Source organism: Eptatretus burgeri, chromosome 15, assembly GCF_056783735.1.
Source record: "Eptatretus burgeri isolate ZD-2024b chromosome 15, Ebu_testis_v1, whole genome shotgun sequence".
Classification (NCBI taxonomy): Eukaryota; Metazoa; Chordata; class Myxini; order Myxiniformes; family Myxinidae; genus Eptatretus; species Eptatretus burgeri.
The window spans coordinates 52,677,134-52,696,910 of NC_140975.1; the positions used below are offsets into that span (position 1 = coordinate 52,677,134).

Here is a 19,777-nt window from a genome sequence, read left to right on the forward strand (position 1 = left end):
GTTGTATATCGTTTTTGGCACTAATCTCTCAATGGTGAAGAATCATCAAAAACATTCTCGTATCCAGAGCCGGATCGTCATCAAAATCGAATCAATTCGTCCTCGTCACATACCCAACCTCTCCACCAAATGTCATCCAAATCCGTCCACAACTTTTTTGAGATATCCTGCTCACAGACAAATAAACAGACGGGCAGACAAACAAAATGGGAGGGAAAACAACCTCCGTCCACCTTCGGTGGTGGAGGGCATCGGATCGAGATCAAGTTCGAATCAATTAAACATGAAAGACGAAAGAGTAGTTGTAAAGAAAGAGAAAATAAATAAATAAAAGGCGAAGCCCAGTATAGTATGTGAAACCACCTTGTACACGAGAGCAGGGATCAAATTGCATGTACCGTACAAGTGAGGCAAAACCGTGAGCGGAATCTCAAATTCAATCACACTTTGATCCCAAGTCTGTCGTTCACAAACCTCAAGCACACACAAGCTGAGACCTTGTAGTACAGGTGACTGGTCTGGTCCATCACCACCTATGTTTTCAGTTGCTGGTGTAGCAGACCAGGAGAAAGTTGCATCTCTCAGTTGCACTTGTGCACCGCTCTCAATCCAAGAACTATCTGCAAACAAATGTATTAAGATATAACATCGCGAACAGTATAACATCGGAATGCACACCTTTGGGAATTTCAATGATGAATTTACTTACCTCGAGCTACCCTCGTCATAGTGAATTTTACAAACGAGCAAAGAACCCATCCTTACGGAACAGGTTAATCCCCCCATTTTTATGATGCATTTCATTCCCCCCACCACCGAAGATGGACAGCAACCGTTTAGTTTTTCATCCTCGTTTGGCTGTTTGTGAGGGTATCTCAAAAAGCTATTGACGGATTTGGACGAAACTTGGTGGACAGGTTGGGTGTGTGACAAGGACTAATTGATTCGGTTTTGGTGAAGATCTGGATCGGGATATGAGAATTTTTCAAGTGATTCTTCACCATTGAGGGGTGGGTCAAAAACGACATGCAGCATCACATCTCAGAAAGTAGTGGACGAGTTATGGCAAAACTTGGACGAGTTGGGTAGGTGACAACAAGCCGATTACATTTTGGTTATCCGGACTATGAGTGGGATGCAAAATGTAAACTGGTCAGCCTGGTAGAGGTATGCGCTCCACCAAGTGCCGTTATAGTAAGTATTAGTAATACCGGCTTCCACCAGGTGACACGATACATTACACATTTACCTGGAGACAACCGGGGTTGTCTCTCCTCCCTGAACCATGGTGGCTCCAATTTCATTTTTAACCGCCTTAAACCATCATCACCCCAAGTACTACCGCAAGTTTTGAACTCGTTCTGCCCAGCGGTTCAGGTGTACATAGATGCCAACACTCAAGTGATATATAAGTGTGATCATTCACTTTTATACCAATAAAAAATGTGTGTATATGGGCGTGTGTGCATGTACAATCCAAAATTTGTGCACACGGCTTTCCACGAGACGTATTGTATATGTGCAGCCTTTGCTTTACACGGAGTATTGTTCCTGGTTTATAAATTTCCATACAATGCATCAATGTATGAGAAATATTGTTCCTCGTGTCCTGTGCTCCTGCCTGCAATTCAGGCAAGTTGCTTGATCACCGTTTGGTCTCAGTTTCTGCACTAAAAACCCCCCAAAATCATATCAGAAACCTGCACACACCAAAGAAATCATGATTGCATGTGGTCCTTTGGGTGGTCTTCCATCAAATTGTCTGCTCATCACGTTTGTTCTATATTTAGGATCACCATGTACTGCGTGAACTACTAAAGTTACTGTAGTGCTTTGGTTGTGAAATTTTTGACTGGGGAATTGTCAACACTCATGATACCATCGCTTCTGCACAGATAAGTGACACCAATGATCTGGCAGGATGGCCGAGAGCGGGGGTCTGCAACCTGCGGCTTTGTGTGCTTAACACATAGCACACGATGCCCGAACAATTCCAGAAGATCACTCTGTGGTCGAAAACTTCAACATGAGGATTGCCTTTCGTAGGACAATGGGACACGAGCTGGTGGTGCCTTGATTTTTTTTTGTTTTTTTTTAATATTGATATTATTAACTACAACCAGTTCTTCTTGAGAATACATTTCCAGATTTCAGCAATATACAGGATATAGGAAAGAGTCGAGTCCATAGCAAGACCTCAATGTTAAACAGTGGAAACAGAGATCCCAACGTTTCACGATCCAAGATTAAAACTTTTTAAGGATGAGGAAAAAAGGAGGGGGGTGTGGATGTTGGAGGAAGGCAAGGAGCAGCATTCCAATCTTAGCAGCACCCAAGTTTGAGAAAATTTATGAACATCTAAATTTTAATTTGAGAAAGACAGAGAGAGACAGACAGTCAGACAGGAGAGAGAGAGAGAACCACAAAATTGCACAAGAGAGCACATAATCAGGTTAAATTGCCAGGTATATCTGGGTATCAACAGCATACTAAAGAAACCTGATGTTGAAGTTCAGTAAGATTTATCAAATGGTTGATGATAAAGAGAAAAAGAGAAAACACAATTGGACCCAGAACAGATCCCTGGGGAACACCAAACAGAACTAGAGTGAAGTCGATGGCACGCCATCACAAATCCCCACACTTCCCACCTGAAGCAAGGTTAAAGATGACAAAAAGATCTGTGAGGATTGACGCAATATCAAAATTTGAGTTAAAAAAAATTAATAAATTCCGTTTTGACCCCATGAGGCATGAACCCGGGGTCAAATCCCCCCCCCCCAAAAAAAAAAATCGTTACACATTTCATACATCCCCAGTGTTGATTGCATCAAAACGTTTAATTCAAAAATGTTTTAAAATGTGCCCGTAATTGCATTTTTTGCCATTTCACCTTTTGACCCCGCTCCACGTGCAGGACCAAAAATGATCCCGCTTTCGCACCTTGCCATGCGATGGGTGATCAACGATCATAACTACAAAGTTTAGGGAATTTCTGCACAACCGTTGAGGAGTTGGAGCGGTCTCGGTGCAATATCGAGACTTAAAACCAGAGTGGAAGGGTTCTAACCGAATGACAAGAACACGTTCTGAAATTTTTGAAATAAAAAGTGAAAAACAAACAGTTCTGAGATTTTGAACATCCAGCGAAGGTTCCTCCGACATGGGAATTGTTACGGCTTGTTTAAATGAGTTCAGAATTGTAGACGATACAAAGGAGCAAGTTAATCTTTTTTGTGATATGTGCAGAGACGACTGAAGGTAAGAGAACAGAGAAGAGATGATGGAAGTGGATCCGGTAGTTTTCTTGCAGTGACTGGTGATTGACTAGACTGCATCTTGACGGCCAAACAAATTGCCAACGGTGAGAAAGAAAGTGAAAGATCCAGAGCAAGTTTGCCAAGTGCACCATGACTACATGATGGTTCATTGTGATACGCTGTGAGGGGTTAGGCATCCTCGGAGGAAGCTGCAATGTTTCCCGACCCACAACTCCCACCATTGATTCCAAATAACCCCTCACCCCAACTCCACAAAAGCTATGCAGAACTGAGAAAAATATAAAAAAATCTGCAATCATTCCTGGAATAATTACGGCGTTTGATGATCGTGAGATCACCAGCCTAAATACTCTCCCTCGTGACTGCGATCCAGAAAACGAAGTCGAATTTACATCAAGCGATGCCGTGCGTGTGATGCCCATTCAAGGTTTCACCTCATCATCGAACCGCAGTGTGTCCCATGCTATGCTGAACTGAATTACTGGCTCTGACTTCCTTGAGGATACAGTGTCGAGCATGTGCTTCTCCAATTCACCTTTGGTGTAATATGAAGTGCTGTCGAATTCAGGCAGAGACAGAAACTCCTCAATTCTGCTGAGCGATATCCAGGCCTCTATCAACCCATTCAGTATCCAGGGGAAGGCGTTGAGTGGCGTGATGAGCATGTTGATCAAAGCCAATACCGTGAAGACCTGGAAAAAAAAAACACACAAGCAAAGCACTCTCAAGTCAAAAGTGATGCCAATTTTTTATTTATTTTTTTAACTGGAACATAATTCCAAAGCACAACAAATTAAATAATTCACAACTAGAAAGCATCTGAAAATGCAAAGCCCATCCACATCCGCTTTATATCCATTCTTCTTCCGTATGCTAAACATAATGAAAGCGGCTAAAAAAATATATACAAATAAATAAATAAATAAATTTGGTGATTTTTGGTGACTTTGGCCTCTTGACCTCAGAAACAATAGGCTTCAGTGATGCAATGTGCAAACCATGCTCAAATTTCAAGTCAGATGGAAATTGACAATTGTGACCTTGACCTTTGACATAATAAAAACAATCGGATTCTGGGGTTATACGGGTGAACCAATTCAGTGACCCACTATGGAAATTCTTTAAAAATTTCAGGTCAAACGGATGAAAATCGATGATTTTATGCGACGTTGACCTTTGGACCAAATTTTTTACGATTTTCTCCATCGTCTCATAACAAAGCTTTGTTGAAAATCTAATGACAAAAGCTCAAATGGTTAAAAACAAAGTTACGAGACAGACACGTGATTGCAAAGTTCCATCCCACGCGCTAAAAACCTCACAATGATGAGGACCGAGTGTTGGTTTTTAACGGTTATGGTGGCAGGCTTAAGATCTCAGGGTCCTGAGTTTGAGCCCCTGTCGTTCCGTTGAAATAACACGAGGTGGGTTGACTCAGCCTGTCATCCTTACTGAGGTCAGCCAAACGAGTACCGACTGTTATCGGTGCACAATGCTTTCCCATCATGATAATGGTCCACTCTGATTCTCGTGACCTCAGACTGGAAGGAGGAACAATAACTCCACGTTGTACTCCATAAAAGGCATAGAATGCACCAGTTTGTAAAATGTTTGTAAAAAAAAAAAATGGAGAAAAAAATGTTTCTCCATAATTTGTAATTCATCTAAATGTGACATTATTGGTTGCTGGTGAATACTTTTGCAGGACACTGTATCTTCAACTCTCTCATCTGCTCTTCCTACCCCTTCATTCCCAACCCACTTATGTTCTCCACATTCCCCAACTCCTTCCAATAATTTATTAATCCTCGGTAAATATGTCAATTGAAAGCCAATTTGAAGTCGAGAGTTGTGGCTATCAAACAAATTAACCAGTTGGCTGTGCTGTTGTTCAAATCTTTTTAACATAATAAGTTAACCATACTCAGTTCTTCTAAAATCTCACAAACAGAGTTTTTAAATAAACCAGACAAAAAAAATGCTCACAGTTTGGGCAACAGAGGTACCTTCGCTGCTGTAAGGTCATGCCCCAAGCTGGAGTAGGTGACAAAGGTCAGGATGGAGATCATCACAGGTGTCGTGGCCCAGAGGTAGACACAGAGGGCATCGAGATATTTCATGCCTTTGAGAGCCTGAAGCTCATTGATCCTGCACTGTTGAACCCTGTGCTGGAAATGTGTCTCCCAGGCATGGAGCTTAATACTCCGGATACCATGTAGGAGCTCAGAAACGATCTAAAAAGTCATGGGACAAACAGTCGTCTCAATAAAATGCAACATCAACCCCCTTATCTCTTCCGGTTCTCCCCACATTGTTTTACTACTCCTGCTATCTCATGAAATACCTTGAACTGAGCTGGGCAACAAGGTACCACCAAAGGAACAAGCCTCTAATTTATTGTGCAATTCAGGTCGAAGCATTGGATACCTTTACCATAGATACCCACCCAGCCCTTTACCATAGATACCCACCCAGCCCTTTACCATAGATACCCACCCAGCCCTTTATCATAGATACCCACCCAGCCCTTTACCATAGATACCCACCCAGCCCTTTACCATACATACCCACCCAGCCCTTTACCATAGATACCCACCCAGCCCTTTACCATAGATACCCACCCAGCCCTTTACCATACATACCCACCCAGCCCTTTACCATACATACCCACCCAGCCCTTTACCATAGATACCCACCCAGCCCTTTATCATAGATACCCACCCAGCCCTTTATCATAGATACCCACCCACCCCTTTACCATAGATACCCACCCAGCCCTTTATTATGTATACCCACAGGAACGAGCAGAGTACCCACCGCTACAGGCGATGTTGTTCCAAGCATGCAACACATTATAATGGTGCATACCTTTATTTGGGTAGTGTATGGACAACTGACAGCTCCCTCAATCACTCCCGAAAATAAAGACAAAATAACCCAGGTTACGTGCATGAAGGAAAAACACACCTACCGCTTATACTGTAATTCAAAACACCTCACTGCACTGGAAAACGTGGGGACAGGAATACTGCATTGTAAATGGTGGAGGCTTGTAATACCCTCCATCACCTGGAGGTGGCGCTACATCATATACATTTACATGGAGAATTTACGTCCCCCCACCTCCCCGTATCCTTCAAGACCACCAGCAAAGATAAAAACACCCCAATGATACAATTGGCGCCAGGCTGATCTGATGTAGCAAGTCTGGATGTAAATCATCCCAGAACTGTTGGAGTAGCGTGATACACAAACACCGATCCGTGAAATATAGTCAGGATTACGAAGCTGTTACAGTCGCACAATGTGGAGGATGGGTCGTCAGTATGGATCATTACACTCACCATCTTGCGGCAAATGTATCGATCATCATGTTCACCACCATAGTATACACAGGTACCAACAATCAAATTCCTACCTGAGCCCTCGTGTCCTTGTACTCCATCATGCGCTTACTGTACTGCCCAATCCGGTTGGCAATGACCTTGTTCAATGGAATGAGCAGCAGTGCAACAGCAACTCCAGGCAGGAAGGAGAGCCCGACCTCCCTGTAGATGAGGAATAGCGACACGGCCACCTGCAGCGGGAGGCTCCAGAACTCGTGAAAACTTGGACAGAAGTTGACCACACGATCCGTGTCTACACTCATGTGATTGACAATCACGCCGGTGCTGCTTCTCTGGAGATTACAGGAGCTGACACAGAGAGCTTTACGGTATATGGACATCACAAGCACTGCACGGACGGACAAGGCCACTTTGTTAATGAGATATGTAAACTGGTTATTGAAGATGGCGCCGAAGAAAGCCGTCAGGAACATCCCCAGAGCATAATAATAACCATGCACTATTGGCTCTCGCTCATTCTCCATGAACCTGACAAGGTAACTGAGAAGCAATGGACCCATGAAACCCAAGATATTTCCACAAAGACGCAGAATTCCAATGAAATAATAGCGAAAGCCAAATGCAGAATGCAATGTCGAGAGGAGCGTCTTCTGGACTCGCTGCCCTCCCTTTGAAAACAATAATGAGTCATCACTGCTGTGCTGTTCTTTAAAGAGTCCCGAGGGAGCTTCAACAACTCCTGTCTGACCATCACTTGTTCTACTTCCCTTTGCCACGGTCGCTTGCTTACTTTTCTCACTGCATTTCGAGAAGAGCCGCCACAGGTTGGCAACAAGGAGCGTCTGAGGTAGTGTGCAAGTGTCATGCGGAGAGCAAAGGCGGCCGTCATAAGCCCGTGCCATGAGCGGATTCAACCAGGCAAACCACAACCGCGAGGCACAGCCCTGGCCGGTTTCCTGGATTTCCACGCCCTCTCTCAACCCGTCACCAGCCACGAGCAAAGGTGTTTGCTCACTTGGGGTCCCAGGACCTTGGGGACCGTGAGCTTTGCAGAAAAATAGGAGCAACAACGAAAGCAGATAAGGGGCCATCAAAAAACCGCCAAATGCCACTGCAATGTGATTCAGCAATAATTTAATACCCGACGAGGAAAATACATCTTCAAAAGCTGAAACGGCATTGATAATGAACGCAGGTATCGTGAATATCCAAACAACGACCAGCCAAACAGGCCCGCAGGGACTTTCTCCTGGTAAGGGGCTTCTGAAAAGCAGAGCAATTGTGTGAGTGATCCAGGCAAGTCCAGCAACAGCATATGTCTGTATGTCCACCCAGGCTCCTTCCACCACTCGCAGAAGCGTCACAACCAAGGACAGGAAGAAGCAGAGAGTCACCAGAGCAGATGTTGCAGTTCTTAACAACCAGCCGCAGCAGCACTTTGTTTCAATGGTCCTGTTGATCACAACACCAAAAGTTTAACTTCCTCGTTGAATACAAGCAGATCGTGCATTTTTAAACATTATCCCTCCAAATACACTTTATATTCCAAACAATGAATGATAAATGACCTTGACCTTCAAGATTTAGGGACAGAATGTAAATAAAGAAAATGTGGCACCATCCACAATCCATTCATAAAACTCAACATCATGAAAATTTGAGGAAAACTATGCAAGTTCTGATCGAAAAGGTGATTTTTTTTTTTTGTTAATTAGGTCACAATCCAAAAATGTAGGTCAAGGACACTAATAATATATCAGATACACAACTTCAATGAAAATACACTATTATGATGCCACAACATCTTGGAATTCCAAGTTGTCTTTGAGATTCCGCATTGGAAAAATTCAGCAATGAAAAAAAAGGCTTTTTTTTTTCAGACTACCATTTAACCCTGACCTTTAACCTGGAGGGGTATGATGTAAACCAAGCGTAAATGCACCTTGATTTGGGCTATCTAGTGAGGGCAATGTGTATTTATGGTGAAGGGGTGGCTATCGGAAGACCGTAATCGAGTTTTGGTGAAAAACGTTAAAATGTTTATAATTGGGTCATGACCTTGAAATTAGGTCAAGGACAAAAAAAGTCAAAAAGTCATTGGTGCAAAATTTAATTCTGAAAGTCCCAGCCAGATCTGAGATACAGATCAGAAATTCGCAGAACAACAAAAAAAAAAGGGAAGAAAATGGAGGGATTAATTGATCAGCATCGAACACAGCGTGAATCAGCATCTCCTTCGCCCTGACCCTCTCATGCTATATATTGATATAAAGCATGGTTTTAGAAGTATTATGAAGGCGATTTGTGCTCTACAGTCTTCAAGCATGTAATTCAATTTAAATTAGAACTGCCATTTTACAACTACTTGCAGTAATGACTGGATTCCAAGACGTCCGGCTTTGACACAACACGGGATTGACGAGTTACAGACCGAGTAACAGGTCACGTTCCATGTATTTATTATGTACACAGGTGACCCTTTTTCCTGGGACCATCGCCGATATCAATTTAATTGATACTCCTCTGCCCTCAAACCCATCCGGGTACTGCCAAGTGATCCTTATTCAAAAATAAAAGTTCTCAGATTCAAACAATTAAATAATTCTGGCAGCCAGACCATGTGGCCGATCGGGTTGTAATTTAAAATGTACATTCCACTTATCAACGAGATCAAAATTGTGAACTTTTACATTGATTGATGAAGCGGTTCCAGAGAAAACATTGTTTAATATTTTCCTTCAATCCAATATGGCCACCAAACCATGTGACCTATCAATTATTCATTATGAAACTGGTACACCCATAGCTTGAGGAACATGTGTGTAAAGTTTCGCCTCATTCTGGTAAGCCATTTCGGAGAAGATTCGGAGGAGGACGAGAAGGAGGAGGACGAGAAGGAGGAGGACGAGAAGGAGGAGGACGAGAAGGAGGAGGACGAGAAGGAGGAGGACGAGAAGGAGGAGGACGAGAAGGAGAAGAAGAAGACTATGGTTAAAATTCTGTGTCAATCGGATTAACGGTTGCTGAGAAAATGAATATAAAAGGGAATGGACCGGAAAATTGCTGGCGGAATAAAAATAACTAACAACATGGGGCAAATCCCCCTGGGCGCTCAACTGGCAGCAGCCTGGATAAGTTAACCAGGGAACTACTGGTAGGCATGGATGACCCACAAAATATATAATGGAGAAGAAAGTAAATACCGATGGATTTTTTTTGAATGCCATGAACAAACCTTGGTACATTACGGGTGATAAAGGTTGTGGTCGTTTCATCAAAACTTGTGTGCGTGGCTTCAGAGAAGAGAGCAAATACCTATTTTGGGGGCAACCCCCCCTTACACTCCCTTTGAGCCCGATTTTTTTCATGGCATGAACTACATACACGATGATGAACATTGTGGTAAAGTTTCATCGAAATCGCATTTGTAGTTTCAGAGAAGTTGAAAGTATTTGTGGACGGACGGCACGCCATCCCAGAAGCTTCCTGGAACTACGTTCCAGGCGAGCTAATTGTCACTCCTCTCTGTGCATGTATGATCGGGACGAATTCAGAACTAAGGCAGGGTAAAATGAGAAACTTGTCTTCCTCGTCACATTCTACTTCGTGTTCAAAATACATAACATTCAATTTAAATAAGTTGTTCCTCGATCATAAACGGATAAGACGGACAGGCAGGCATGAAGCAAATGCTTAACCCCGCTTTTCGCTTTGCATGCAGTTAAAAAAATTGCCTACTACTATCACATATCCCACCTTCGTCCCAGGAAAGCTGCACTGCCTGCAGCCAAGATGAAGTGTGGGGCACTGCACAACACAAGCTGTGTGAAACAGTGACCTGGACGACCTTCATACCACAGTGGGAAAGGGTCAGTCATGTTGCTACGGCAGAACGCCGCGATGCCATCGGTCCACATTGTCCCCTGGATCAAACACAGGATGTGAACACAACATTATCATATTTCTGGAGAAAAAAAATATATATATGTATATATATATATATATATATATATATATATATATATATATATATATATATATATATATATATATATATATATATGTATATTGTTACGGTTCTAGGAACCGTACGCATACAAACATACAGTTGTCCCGAAGTCAGTTATTCCATTAAGTATATGTGCAGATAGAGCCCCTCCTTGTGTTTAGTGGGAACACTGGGGTTAGGGCTGTCCTTATTTTATTTTTTTCGGAAATTTCAAGGGGCTAACCCAAATTTAGGTTGATATTGTTACGAATTCTGGTCCGCCTGGCGTGCGATCGGCCACGTAACTCTAATCGTGACCGCATCGCCTACCGGTCAGACAATTCAGTCGTGACCCTCCTGGAACTACCGCCAGGAGCCAGTCACAGGTGGGGGTTAAAACTCACCACAACCCAGTACGCATTCTACCAGCGCGAAATAGGGTGAATCACCGAATGTCGATATACCTAAATACCCGCGCGGGTAACCTACCGAGGGGTTGCACCACGACGCAAGTCGGCTTAGGACAAGAACCGCTTAAGCGGTTCGTTCCGTACTACAGGGATAACCGAGCGGTGTTATTGCCAACCTCGACGGTTCAGATTACTTTACTATGGTGTTCAAACCCTCACTAATCATTCCACGAGGTAAGGTGGAACTTTCAATAAAGGAAAGGACGCAACGACGGGGAACAGTTTGACAAGCACATTTATTATTTACACACACGTAAGGCAGTCATGCAATATGTACAGCAAGAAAACAATACAACCGAATAAAGCAGGGAATTCTGTACAACACAGACACTTAAACAGGTTCTACTTACAGACAGCGCCACACCATGCAAGCAAAAGTAAAAAGAAAAGAAAGGACTTCCCTTTCGTGGCCGTCCAGTCCCCCTCCCACGACCGTTAGCGGGGTCTCGCCTGGTTCTGACCTCCCACGCGGCCGGCGAACCCTCTCCGGCACCCCTCGTCCGGACACGCAGGTCCACCACAGGCCGCACTGCGGCACCTCCCGTCCGCGTCTCCACCACCAGGCCGTGCCGGGCCACGAGCGCAGGAACGAGCGAGGAGGAGGGGAGCGCGATCCAAGAAGAGCGCATGAACCGTGAAGAGAGGAGGAGGCCCAACGTGAATCACCGAGAGAGACAGGGGCGAGCATGAACCAAGAAGAAGAGTAGGAGGCCCAACATGAATCACCGAGAGAGCGAGCCTCACGTCTGTTCGCCTTTTGTAATGCGGGGCTCCGCCCTTTGCTCCTCGCGGGGCCCCGCCCATCGCTCCGCCCCGTTCGCGGCTCCACCTCTCTTCGAGGCGTTTCCAGAAGGCTCTCGAAGGGGGGCGTGCCCCCACTCCGACCGCCTCACGCTGTTCCTCCACCAATGGGGAGCGAGCTGCCCCACCCCCTTCCCTTCATACCAAGCGCAGGGAAAACAGGTGGGAAAAACCCCACAGGCTTCACAAGAGCTTTTGTTCTGCCAATCCTTCTCGGACAGTTTCCGACGCGGAAACCGTCTTACCGTGGTCCGCAGAGGATGGCGTTCGTAAGCGAGCATAGTGGCGAAGATGGTGGTGATTGTTGTGGGGGTGGTGTGAGCGTGGTGGGCATTGTGGCATAGTTGGTGGCGGTTGTTGTTTGCGTGGAGGTTTGTTGCAATGGTGGCTCAAAATAACGATAGATAAAGAAAAACGGCTATCTCAAAGAGTCGCAGCCCGGTGAACACGAAGAAATCCCTTTAAACAACGGTGGGGACCTATCTGAACACTCACTTACTGGCATAGCTAATCTAAGGAACCTTTATGGTGTATTGTAAATTTCCACAGCCGTAACAATATTTATGAGAAAAAAAAATGTAAAAATATTGTTGCGGATTCGCGCCCGCCGGCGTGCGAACGGCCACGTAACTCAAATCGCGGCACGTCGCCCACCGGCCGGACAATCCAGTCGTGACCCTCTCGGACTAACGCCGCGAACCAGTCATGGGTGGACCTTTCGGTCTCACCACGATCGTGCCAATCGGCCCCCGCGTGGGATAGGGTTGCTCGCCAAATTCGACCTACCTAAGTACCCACACGGAGGGTAGACCGGGCGATCGCACCTCGCCGCAGGTCGACTTCGGACACGGGCCACTTTAAGCGACCCGTTCCGTACTATCGGGATAACCGAGCGGTGTTATTCGTCGGCCTCGACGGTTCGATTAATTATCGGGCGTTTTAGCCCACGACCAACCCTTTACGTGAAGCAAGATGGAGATTCAATGAAAGAAAAGACGAAGCGAAGCGGGAAAACAGTTCAACATAACTCACATTTATTTCGCGATGAACGGGAAGCACACATATACAATTACACAAAAAGCAAATATAAAAGAGAAACACAATGCAGAGCTATCCGACTACCGAGCACACGGCAACACTTATACAATTTTACTTCACAGACGGCGCCGACAACACAGATACCCAAAGCAAAAGAAAAAGAACCACCCTCCAGGATGAGGGGGGTAGGCGGGCCTGGGGCCGAGACCGTGTCGGGCCTACCCGTCTGATGATGAGACGCAAAGCGGCGGTGGCGCCTCAACTCCGCGGGCCTCGCGGACAGTGTCTGGTAGGGGGTGGGAAAGGGGCCCCCTTGTCGCACTATCTCAGCGCGGGGGGAAACAGGAGGGGGTTGTTGATGCTCGGGGGGAAGGAGGATATCACCCTGTCTCGGGTCCCGCGACGAGCGTCTCCACCTCGACCTCGGTCGCGCCGCCGGCCTCTTACTCCGCAGCTCCCCGACTCCGACGCGAGCACCCCCTCGATCGCCTTCGCCGCCGCCACCTCTCCACAGCTGCGTCCTCTTCACTCTGACTACTACCACTTCTTCCCAGCTCCACCGACAACTCCCAACCGCGAACTCGAACTCTTTGACTGACGAACGCAGCCGTTTATATCCCCCGTGGCCTCGCTCCCCCACCTTTGACCCTTTCCCTCCGACCCTTCACCTCTAACTGGCTCCCCATTGGACCGAGGAAAAGTGGGCGTGAATGCTTTTTGATCCATGAATTTGCATATAGCGACCTCACTCCAACGCCCTGGAGGCGGGGCCAAATCGCCCCACGCTCTCCGATAGGACGGAACAGAAGTGGGCGTGAGTCGTTTTTGATCCGTTTTTCTCGGAAAGTCTGTGATATTTCTGAACACGCTGCTCGGTGCGCGCCCTGCACGAGTCCAGTATCGGTGCCCACAAGTGGCGCAAGAATGGTGGTGATGCGATGGTGGCGAGTTGTGACGGTAAAGGTCGTGGCTGTTGTTGTGAAGCGGCGTTGTGGTTGGTGGTTGTTGTGTGATGGCTGTTGAGACGTGGTTGGTGGTGGTAGTAATGGCGGCTGGTCCAAAATAAAGATAGTAAAAGAAAAACGGCTATCTAAAAGGGTCGCAGCCCGCATAAATGACATTTATTCCCTCTAAACAACGGGTTTGGGCCTAACTACACATATACTTACAGAGATATCTCACCTAAGGGACCTGAATGGTGGTTTGCGAATTTGGTCAACCACAACAATATATATATATATATATATATATATATATATATATATATATATATATATATATATATATATATATATATATATTTTAGGGGTTGCTTCCGTCCATCGAAATTTTTAAAAAAAAGAAATTCATTTTATATTTTTCTTTTTTTTAATCTTATGCCAAAATGACATTAACAGGTAATGTATGATGTTTTCTGGTGCATTAGAATCTGAAATACTGCAGAAAAATAGTGTTGAACTTGGCAAGATTTTTTCCAGTCCATCTCAGTGAAACTTGAAAAGTCTAAAAAAATAAAAATAAAAAATAAAAAAAATCAAGATTTTATGTATTTTTAGCATTTTTCGAACTCCACAGTTTGCAGACGGAGTCTGAACAGACGGGACAAGAGCTATAAGTTCACTTGTTCAAAGTTGATTTCTTACAGTCCAGGAATCGTTTTCAGTGATCAGTTACCACTTGTAATAGGTACTGCTTTTGCTCCTCATCGTACCTAATAAGACTGTTGTACTCAGTCGCCAGGGCTACACCACGCTCTGCACGGTCATTCACAACTTTCAGCTTGCTGACGATAGTGCGGCTCTGTACGAAACTATCTTCAATTTCCCTTTGATCTGGGTCTTTGTGCAGAAAGTCAGAGTTCAAATGCAGTAAGTACATCAAAAAAAACTTCTGCTTCTCGGAGATGCAAAATCTTCCAGTTTTCGGCGCATGATATCTTTCTGGTGAACAACGGCTCTTTTCAGTGCTTCATCGTAGTCATCGTCTTGTTCTTTTAGAGTTCGAGATATTTTTGTTTTTGTCTCAATTGACACGTTTCGGTCAAATAGACATAATGGTATCAGTTCTACCGATAAATACCACAGCTGTCCCAGAAACTTTTTCACCGTTGCCTTAGATATATCAACGTTCACTTCTGAATATTTATCCATTCGCTTTAACAAATAGCAATAACAATGTCATTCTGAAACGACAGAATAGTTATCATTCGTTCACGAAAGGCAATTTCGCTAAATGCCTGAATGACCGGATACCAGACCTGAAATTGACTGACGGACTCAGTGATTCAATGGAGTAATGAGCAGACAATAAATATCTCATACGCACAACAAGCCGTGTCAGTACAAGAACAAAAGACATAATTTCATGTTGAAAATAGAAAATTTCCCCATTTTTGAGCCACGTTTCGGGACATATGTAACACTTTTTTGGGATCAAAAACATTTTTTCCATGTTATTCACGTTCGAACCAACCAGTAAGCACGCAAACATTTCATGAAAAATATCTGACATAAGAATACAAAAAAAAAACATTAAAATGCACATTTTTTACAATTTTTGACACCTGGAAGCAACCTTTAGACAATTTTTTTTCAGGCTCATATTTTTTTTTTTAATTTTCTCATAAATATCAACCTAAATTCAGGTTCGCCCCTTGAAATTTCCAAAAAAAAAAAAAATAAGGACAGACCTAATATATATATATATATATATATATATATATATATATATATATATATATATATATATATATATATATATATATATATATATATATATTCTCCATCAGTCTGTCTGTCTGTCGGTCTGTCACTCTGTCCTTCCAGGGTGGAGCTTCACTGGCCAGACTCCACCCACAATTCTAACCTCAAAAAAAAATAATAATAATCAAACCGCACAACGTATCGTCGATCATGAAAGAAAGGTAGGTCTAAGCAGAGGAAAGATAATAGTCATGATTAATATTTGAAGTCTTTAATTAATAAAAACTCCAACCTGTCCTTTTGGTTTTCGCCTGAGTTTTCAAGGCTGAAGATTGTGCTCAAAGTATAAACAAAGTGTATTTCACATGTGCCTGGACGCAGGACACCTGGCCTCCACTGGATGTTACTGACATGTAATTCACGTTTGTGAAATCAACAAACACACAAACACACGTGCCGAGTGAGAGACCACAAAAAGCCGGTGGGGCACGAATCAAACGCAGGTTTTACTTGATATATTTACTTTTACCAAACGCGGTAAAGATGCTTTTTGAGAGATTATCAGTTACACAAAATACACCAGAACACCGAGATATCCGTTTATCGACGAGTAACGATCCGGAGGTTTCAAGTAAGACAACTTCAAACTCGGTGATTGGGGTGACACGATATTAAACATGCAAAGATTGATGTAAGAATGTCCTTTCGCTTTTATGAGTCTGGAGGATGGGACAGAGTTGGGTTTCTGGGGGTGGGGGAAAGGTTAGGAAGGGGAGGTGTTGCGGTGGGGGCTGAGTTATGGTTGGGGGGGGGGGTTGTCCGATTTAATCCTTGCTGTAATTCACGGACCCATGTGTGCGTTTGTCGTGCTACTCTTACAGTTCTGGGCTGATTGCATCCAGACTTGCTACATAGGATTAGCATGATCCAAATTAATGTGTAGTTGTGTTTTTAATCTGGTCTGGTGGTTATTGAGGGGGGGGAGGGGGAATGATGCAAATTCTCTATGTAAATGTGTACTGTGTAGCGCCGCCTCCAGGTGTGGGAGGGTATTACAAGTCCCCACTGTTTACAGTTACAGTATTCCCGTCCCCGTGTTTTCCAGCAGGTGAGGTTATTTTGAATTATTAGTAGTAGGTACGTTTTTCCTTCTTGCACGAAACTCGAGTTATTTTTCATGTATTTTCGGGAGCGATTGAGGCAGCTGTCAGTTGCCTATACACCGCCCAAATAAAAAGGTACGCGTTAGAAGAAGACATTGCGTGCCTGGAACAAGATCGCCCGTAGGGAGGGTTACTCCGCAAGTAATGACAACGATACAGGCACAGAAGTGTGTTCCATTACCAAGCAGTACCATTCCATTACTATCGCTTGCCAAGCCAGCGATCGCTCATAAACCGTTTCGTTGGAGCGCTTGCTTGGGTGCTTAAGCGAGTGTTCTCCAAGCCGATTGGTAATTGAACAGTGCACAGCCCGGTAGGACCAACAGTGGTGTGTTTCGGTGACATCTCGGTGTTTGTCATGTAATCAGAACAAGGATTTGCGATCATTGAATGTGAAATTGAACGTAAACATCGTCACCGGTCTCCGTTTGGTCCAGCGCCTAGCAACCAGCCTAGCAGCCAGCCTAGCAACCAGCCAAGCAGCCAGCCTAGCAACCAGCCTAGCAGCCAGCCTAGCAACCAGCCTAGCAGCCAGCCTTGCAGCCAGCCTAGCAACCAGCCTAGCAACCGTACGTTCAGATACTTCGTCTTCCTCCCGTTTCCATAATCGGACAAGCTCGAACCGGAACCCTGAGAACTCTGTAAAGCGGGACGTCTCGTTAAACCAGACACTGTGATGGAAACAAGAAACCAGTTCATATCCGAATTGAAAACATTTCTCCAAAAGTGGGCGCTTTATATATAAAATAATAAATACTTTTAACATGACGTTATAAACGTGAATCGGAACTCACAGGACGTCTTGGAGATCATAAATAAATAAACGAGATCAAGTTACGTGAAATGAAATTATTAAACAGGAAAATAAATATGAGAGTCAAACGTTACAACCCGGAACCGGAAATGGGCGTCTCTAACGTACCATCACGTGACCGCGTACACCACTTCCGGTCACATTATTTGTCTCTTTTTTCACACCCTTCTTTCATTTTTTTTTCTTTCTTTATTTGCTTCATTTTATGTATAATTTTAGTTGTTAAGCTTTAATTTTATTCTACGTTGAAAGTTAAGATGAATTGCAAGTTCGGATTGTTTCGAGCGGTGTATGATACGTGTGTGGATATTGTAGGTAATCACACCGGATACGTTATAAGAAAATAATATATCGCTCACTCGAATTTGCGAGTTATTAATTCACAAATGAACATCACAATATCTCGTCAATTGATGATACCCGTCTAAAATACCTTTTAGAGATGGCACCGGGATTTTATTTGTTATTTTTTGTATCTTTATTATTTTTAATCTTTATTAAACTAGTCCCAATGCTCGTTTTCAGCGAAACTGTCAAGATGAATGAGATTTCGTTGGTTTTTTTTTTGTTTTACAAAAGTCCTGACCAACCACCCGGCCGACCAACCAGCTGACTGAACAACCGGCCACGATTATCTGGTTCACCGTTGACTTGCGTATTGCGTCCTGGCGCTGGATGGAAGACGCTAATCTGGCATGGAGAACGTCGTAGGTTCGAATCCAGGTGAAAGTACCAATTATCAAGGATTTTGCTTCCGTGTCTTTATTAGATTGTTGATAAAAGCCCAGCTGGCTCACTAATGACCTTCAGCGATTGAATAATCTGATTTGGAATCGACATTCAGTGCCAATCGACTTCGTGGTTGACTCTTAAATGCCTGCAGGCCAGAGAATCTGAATTTTATAATTTAACATGAAAAACAGCCAATGGTAATTGTTCTATGAAACCTGTTCACATCTTGAGAAGACGTGATAACCTTCGGATAATCTTAAAGTCGTGCTGTTGTGTTTGTCCATGTCACAGATTCACCTTCAGGGAGTCCACCATCTGGCAAGCTCAGCAGAGATTGAGATTTGGGGGGAAACCATCATGTCAATGGGCTTCCTGTCACCTTCAGGGAGTCCACCATCTGGCAAGCTCAGCAGAGACTGAGAAAAGGGGGGAAATCATCATGTCAATGGGCTTCCTGCTCAGAACTCTTGGCCTCTCCAAACTTGCGCCTTTGGCTCTCACCAGGAGGCTCACCTGCACAACTGGAGGCCTTTGGCAGAATGTGAACAATGAATTTTTGAAGGTAAGCATCAAAGGAAAGGTTGTTTTTCAAGAAGAAAAAGAAAATTTCAGTTGTTTTCTTATTTTGTTTAAAGAGCAGGTTGCGGGTCACCAAACATGTTCTGAAAATTTATCAATATGATTATATGTGCATTAAATAGTTCGATGCAAACTATTGTGGTTGCCTAACTATTGGGAAAATTAATGACATTTAACTCCGAAGTTGTTATTTCTCGAGGCTGTTTGAAAAAACAGCCGCGTGCCCATATATGGATGGTGACATCACGTTCTCCAAAACAAAGAAGTGTCCAGCTCAGCTCACTCGCTCGCTGAAGACGTGTCCAGTTCAGCGGGCTGTTATTTCGCTTTTTTTGAGCTTGTAACTGTCTATATTATCCTTTTTTATTTTGAATTTTTGTAGAACAAAGTTATTTGGTTATTTGTACATCATGCCTCGTACGTGTGTCGTCATGCTTTGCGAAAATGGCTGGAAAACGGGTAATCGCTCCCACCGATTCCCGAAGGAATCAAACATTCACCGGCAGTGGATAAGATTTGTACAAACAAAATGGGTGAATTTTCCCCCAAAGAAAATGGGTAAAAGAGGACCCTTTGGATAGACTTGTCATTTGTGGTGACCATTTCACAGCCGAGGATTACGAAGGCATAAACACATCTGATCACCACTCTGTGAATATGAGTTGTTGGTTGACAATTCTCCAGATACTGCTCTGTCACAGAATCAATTGTTGAGTTTAAGTGAGAAAAACCTTGAAATGTATTCTTAAAGAGAACATGGAAAAACACATAAATAAACTTTTTGAAAAACACAAGCATGAAAAAATTTCTCAACAATTCAACTTATTGTTGATTAAATTACTTTTTTAACAGCATCAGCAAA

At 43.8% G+C, this 19,777-nt stretch overlaps 2 protein-coding genes across 14 annotated transcripts in view; one reads left to right on the plus strand and one right to left on the minus strand.

The window, feature by feature from the left end:
• The window catches only part of ABCC10 (ATP binding cassette subfamily C member 10), a 71,265-nt gene that overhangs the window by 29,924 nt on the left and 21,564 nt on the right, over positions 1-19,777 (minus strand). For 3 of the 10 annotated variants that reach the window (XR_015051488.1, XR_015051487.1, XR_015051486.1), the window contains exons 1-7: positions 17,585-17,689; positions 17,364-17,461; positions 10,385-10,551; positions 6,700-8,080; positions 5,288-5,515; positions 3,817-3,973; positions 475-620 (exon numbers count right to left, since the gene is read on the minus strand). Coding sequence is in view for 6 of the 10 variants with exons in the window: in XM_085855922.1 (XP_085712048.1) it covers positions 475-620; positions 3,817-3,973; positions 5,288-5,515; positions 6,700-8,080; positions 10,385-10,551; positions 17,364-17,461; positions 17,585-17,603 (2,196 nt within the window). In the remaining 4 variants the exon portion in view is untranslated. Of the gene's footprint in view, positions 1-474; positions 621-3,816; positions 3,974-5,287; positions 5,516-6,699; positions 8,081-10,384; positions 10,552-17,363; positions 17,462-17,584; positions 17,709-19,777 lie in introns of those variants that run through there. The other 7 variants (XR_015051485.1, XM_085855922.1, XM_085855920.1 and 4 more) reach the window with 6 other exon arrangements.
• Positions 18,169-19,777, plus strand: part of PREPL (prolyl endopeptidase like) — a 38,096-nt gene continuing 36,487 nt past the window's right edge. For 3 of the 4 annotated variants that reach the window (XM_085855933.1, XM_085855934.1, XM_085855935.1), the window contains exons 1-2: positions 18,169-18,327; positions 18,628-18,898. In XM_085855933.1, coding sequence (XP_085712059.1) covers positions 18,776-18,898 — 123 coding nt within the window. In that variant the 5' untranslated portion in view covers positions 18,169-18,327; positions 18,628-18,775. Of the gene's footprint in view, positions 18,328-18,627; positions 18,899-19,777 lie in introns of those variants that run through there. The other variant, XM_085855936.1, reaches the window with a different exon arrangement.